This window comes from Silene latifolia, chromosome Y (assembly GCF_048544455.1).
Source record: "Silene latifolia isolate original U9 population chromosome Y, ASM4854445v1, whole genome shotgun sequence".
Taxonomy (NCBI): domain Eukaryota; kingdom Viridiplantae; phylum Streptophyta; class Magnoliopsida; order Caryophyllales; family Caryophyllaceae; genus Silene; species Silene latifolia.
In genome coordinates this window covers 288,608,949-288,614,252 of record NC_133538.1, presented here as the reverse complement: position 1 = coordinate 288,614,252, position 5,304 = coordinate 288,608,949, and the positions used below count along the sequence as shown (strand labels likewise).

The window sequence follows — 5,304 nt, the reverse complement described above, 5'->3', positions numbered from 1 at the left end:
TGTTCTAAAAATATATAAAATGTGTTTTATATTAATTGTCAATTATGTCGACATGTATTAATAAGTCCACACACAACAGTTTGTAGTCGATTTATTAATATCAGTCTGTCAACATTTTATTATGACAATATCGCATAATATATACATTAACTATAAATATAATATATTTATAATTTGCTAATTAAATATAACTGGTTACGTTTAAATACGAATTAACATCTTAATTCGTTTAAGCTAACATTATATACATTAATTAAATATAACAGTTTATATTCAATTTACGAATTAACAGTTAATTTGTCTCAGCTAATATTATTTAATTACATTAAATAATCGTCTCATCATCACATTGACTAACTGTTTAGTCAAATACATGAACTAACCTTTTAGTCATATAAGGCATCAATGTGATTATATCTTCATACAATCATATCTCTCAAACACATCCTTTAGGTGTGACTTTTAGGGACCAGTTGATCACCGCCATCAGTATGATAATAACGTCAAACTTCTAGCAAGCCAACCGTTATTAAGTAAACGTTAATCAACTGATAAAATACTAAGTATACCCTTGTGAACCTATAAGAGATTTATATACGTTATCACACTAACTGTGGAGGACACAAGCTCCAACAGACACAAGTGTACGAGTTACCTTTTATTAACCGATTTATGAAACGTCATAAAATCGCGACATATGCTAAATATGCGGCCCAATCATCACTGGTGTTTGGCGGGAGGTGTAGAAACGAGGTATTTACAGAGCCCCCACTTTGATTGAAGCTTGGACAAGGCGAAATTCAAAGTAAAGCCCTCAGGTCAATCGAAGATTACAACCTGAAGACTATGGCGACGCGAGGCTGCTCAAGGGGTCTGAGCCAAGGGCTTGTCGTCGGAACATTTTAGAGTCTGTCGACTTTCGGGGAGGGTCATTTAAAGTCCATTAGACTACGTAAAGAAGCTCTCCAGCCATAAGAAGAAATCATACCTGAGATTTCTTTCCTGAGATGTTTCCGGCGGTGCATAGGAGCTGAGGGTAAGACCTAAAAGATATGTAAGGATTGTGCTAGGGTGTGGCGCCCTAAAGGAAAACATCGACGGGAAGGAGGCCAAATATAAGTTCAACGTACGGGGTAACCAAGGTTTGGGTGTAGGAACTCTAATAGTAGGAATCCTAACTTTGGGTTTACAAACCTAAGGAAGGAGGATAGGGTTTAATTTGGGAACTTATGGAGAACAACACCTTTGCTGAACTCCGTGAGGAAACAATAATATTGTGGGTAGCAGGACGTCGGTAGAAACTGTTGGAAGGAAATAAGATAGGACTTTCCGAGAACCGCGAGGACAAAGGCATGACTTTTAGAGAACCATCGGGGACAGAGGCAGGACTTTCCGAGAACCGCTGAGAAAAAAGGCAGGACTTTCCGAGAACTGCTAAGTAGAAGGCAAAACTTTTCGAGAACCACTAAGTAGAAGGCAGGACTTTCCGAGAACCGCTTGAAGAAACTTGACTTTATAGAAGGCGAGACTTTCTGAGAATCGCTGGTAGGAACTTGACTTTATAGAAGGGCGAGACTTTCTAAGAACCGCTGGTAGGAAGGCAGGACTTTCCGAGAACTAATGATAAAAAAACTTGTCTTGAGGGGCGACTTTCCGAGAACCGTTTATAATAATAAATTTTGGTCGAAGGCGGGACTTTCTGAGAACCGTTTGGCTGAGAAATACATAGGCCGTATAGAGGTAATGAACTCAAGAAACAAAAGTTCAAAAGGGATGAGAGAGAAATTAGAGAGAGAAAATCCTCTCTAATCTTCTAACCGTTTAGCTTGTTCTTGAAGCAACAATGGCTCGGAATAAGAAAAACAACAAAAATCCCTCAAATTCATCGCAATCTTCATCAAAAAATCAAAAAAATAGTGTTGAATTTCGTCTTAATAAGGGGAAAGCCCCACAGCATCTTCGATTTTCTTCGGATGATTTTGATTCTGACCTACAATCGATTATAGAGGATGAGGAACTTGAAGTAGTTGAAGACGTGGCACCACAACGGGATGTGGAGAAGACGCCGCCGGCTAAACCTGTACTCCGATTAACGTCTGAGGATGTTGCTGGTGAGCTGAAATTCTGGTCTACCTCTGTTGTGTGTTACGTTTTAGGTGCCAATCCACCCAGCTCTGTTCTCACTGGTTATGTTAAGCGGGTTTGGCAGGGGTTTGGGGTGGATAAAATAGCTTTTATGCCTAATGGATTGTTTCTGGTACGCTTTAAAACTAAGGAAAAGCAACAACTTGTGTTATATAATGGTCATCTCATATTTGACAACAAGCCGGTAATTGTGAAAGCTTGGGTGCCTGATATGGAACTTGTGAAACATGATGTTAAGCGTGTTCCTATTTGGATTAAATTGTATGGCTTGGATGTTAAATTTTGGGGGACTGATTGTCTCAGGAAAATTAGTGGAATTGTGGGGGCTTACATTAAAAGTGATGAAGCCACACAGAATAGGGATTTCCTGGGATATGCTAGAACAATGGTGGAAGTAAATGTGGATCAGGAGTTTCCCAATGAAATTGGCTTTTTTGATGAGAATGGTAAACAACATTGGCTTAGAGTCATGTATGATTGGCTTCCTATTACATGTGGCAAATGTAAGGGGATGGGTCATGAGACTGCTAAGTGTAGAAAAGGAGAAGGGAAACCTGCAGCAAAGGTGTGGAAACCCAAACTAGGGAATGCTGCTACTGGTGCAGGTCCTAGGAAGAAGCAAGTTAAGAATGGTCCTGTGCATCAGGTGCATGTCCCTGTGCAGAAGGTGATAGCTCCAACTCATCAGAGAACTACTACTGTTGAGAGGGGCATTGTTACTCCAGTGATGGTATCTAAACCAGTGGTCGAGCAGTCAATGCCTAGAAGACTCCTCACCAGGATGATGAGACAGGAGTCGGGGGAGAAAAGAGTCTTTATACCGGGAGGCTTGAGCTTCATGGAAGCCTTGAGTCACTCTATTCAGAAGACAAGAGATAGGATTGTTGAAAAGGGTGAATGCAGTAGGGGCCTTGTTGACAATGGGTAGTTGTGGATTTTGGAATGTGCGTGGCCTGAATAGTATCAATAAACAGCTAGAAATAAAGCGTTTTCTTAATATGAATAATGTAGGTTTGTTTGGGTTAGTTGAAACTAAAATAAAAAGCCATAGTTGGAATAAAGTAAGGAATACTCTATGTGAGACTTGGTCCATATGTACTAATTCTAGCCTACACAGTGGGGGTAGAGTTTGGTTATTATGGGACCCTTCTATGTTTGATGTTAATGTGAAGAATGTGACTGCCCAGGCCATACATTCTGAGGTGTATGATAAATTCAGGAGGAAGATGTTCTGGTATACTTTGGTGTATGGGTTCAATAAGGCTGCAGAGAGGGAGAGTCTTTGGAATAGCATTAGAGAACACCATAGGGGCATCAATGGTCCTTGGATGGTGTGTGGGGACTTCAATGCTATTCTAGACTATAATGAAAGGATTGGTGGGGCACCTGTTTCTTATGCTGATGTTCTTCCTTTGGCCCAGGTTACTCAGGATTGCAATTTGGTTGATCTGAATGCGACTGGTGCATTTTTTACGTGGAACAACAAGCATGAAATTGATGATAAAGTGTATAGTAGAATTGACAGGGTAATGATAAATGATGATTGGATCACTACCTTCCTTGACAGTGTGGTAAATTTCCTCCCTGAGGGGCTATTTGATCACTGTCCCTGTCTCATTTCTTAGGAATGTTCACTTCAGCATCGTACTAAGTCTTTTAAGTACTTTAATATGTGGGCAATGTCTAAGGATTTTGATTATACTGTCAGGAACTGTTGGAGTACAGTAGTTCAGGGGACACCAATGTTTAGGGTGGTCCAAAAGTTGAAGTTACTGAAACAGGCTTTCAGGACTTTGAATAGGGAGCAATTCAGTGATATTGAGAACTTAACTAATGTGGCTGAATTAGCTCTTAAAGATATTCAGTGAAGTCAAAAGTGTGATCCGTTGAATTCTGACCTTTGTCATACTGAGAAAATGTGTGCTGCAGACTTGGGAGAACTACTTAAAGCTCGAAATATGTTCCTTAGTCAAAAAGCAAAAGCAGCTTGGATTGCTGAGGGAGATGAGAACTCTTCTTATTTTCATTCAGTGATCAAAAAACGAAGAAGCCATAATAGGGTTTACAAAGTGAAGGATATTCGACAAAAGGAGTGCTGTTCTCCTGGTGACATTAAGGGTGCTTTTGAAGAATTTTATATGTCGCTCCTTGGTGAGTCTAAGCCTGTGACTCCTATTAACCAGGCTATTGTCAGGATGGGGCCATGTATAACAGCTGAGCACAGAGCTGCTTTGCTAGCTCCACTTTCTGATATTGAAATTAAGAGAGCAATGTTTGATATCCCTGGTAACAAAGCACCAGGTCCTGATGGCTTTGGGAGCCAATTTTTCAAAGATGCTTGGCACATTATTGGTCCTGAGGTGTCTGCTGCTGTAAGGGATGTGTTTACCAAGGGAAAATTGTTGAAGCAATGTAATCACACTGTGATTACTTTGATACCTAAAGTTGCTATTCCTGATAATGTCAAGCAATTCAGGCCCATTGCGTGTTGTAACACTGTTTACAAATGCCTTTCTAAAGTCATTTGTAATAGATTGCGAGATATTTTGCCTGATATTATAAGTCCTTTTCAGAGTGCTTTCATTAAAGGGAGGGACATTGTGGGGAACATTCTTATTTGTCAAGAACTCATCAGACTGTACAAGAGGAATGCATGCTCTCCCAAATTGTTGATGAAATTAGATCTGCAAAAAGCGTATGATTCTGTTGAATGGGATTTTGTGCATGCTATGCTGTCTGCTTTGGCATTCCCTCCTCAAACTATTGAGTTACTTATGCAATGTGTAACTACTACTTCCTATTCTATTGCTCTTAATGGAGAGACCTTTGGCTTTTTCCATGGGAAGAGAGGGTTGAGGCAAGGAGACCCATTATCTCCCCTCCTCTTCACCATTTGCATTGAATACCTTAGTAGGATCTTGGGGGTAGTTCAGAGACATAGACAGTTCAGGCACCATCCTCTTTGCAAACGCATTGGACTGACTCACCTTTGTTTTGCTGACGACCTGATCATATTCTGTAAGGGGGATAGGAAGAGTATTGAATTATTATTGAATGCTTTTGGTTATTTCTCTAAGGCTTCAGGCTTGCAAATGAACAAGGAGAAGTCTAATTTTTATTGTAATGGTATGACTGAGCAGATGGTTACTGAGATTGAGA

General features: G+C 40.1%; 1 protein-coding gene across 1 annotated transcript; it reads left to right on the top strand.

Annotated features, from left to right (window-relative positions):
* Window positions 1-1,843: 1,843 nt before the first annotated feature.
* LOC141630876 (uncharacterized) lies at window positions 1,844-4,013 on the top strand. Its single transcript, XM_074443623.1, has 3 exons — window positions 1,844-3,069; window positions 3,254-3,671; window positions 3,771-4,013. The coding sequence occupies exons 1-3, from the start codon at window positions 1,844-1,846 to the stop codon at window positions 4,011-4,013; spliced, it is 1,887 nt and encodes a 628-aa protein (XP_074299724.1).
* Window positions 4,014-5,304: the final 1,291 nt, after the last annotated feature.

What these genes read in the sequence shown, in the direction of transcription:
- LOC141630876 (XM_074443623.1), top strand. Translation starts at nt 1,844, where the DNA reads ATGGCTCGGAATAAGAAAAACAACAAAAATCCCTCAAATTCATCGCAA. An exon ending in AGGGGCCTTGTTGACAATGG is followed by an intron (nt 3,070 to 3,253) that starts GTAGTTGTGGAT and finishes TACTAATTCTAG; the next exon opens with CCTACACAGTGGGGGTAGAG. An exon ending in TGTATAGTAGAATTGACAGG is followed by an intron (nt 3,672 to 3,770) that starts GTAATGATAAAT and finishes CTCATTTCTTAG; the next exon opens with GAATGTTCACTTCAGCATCG.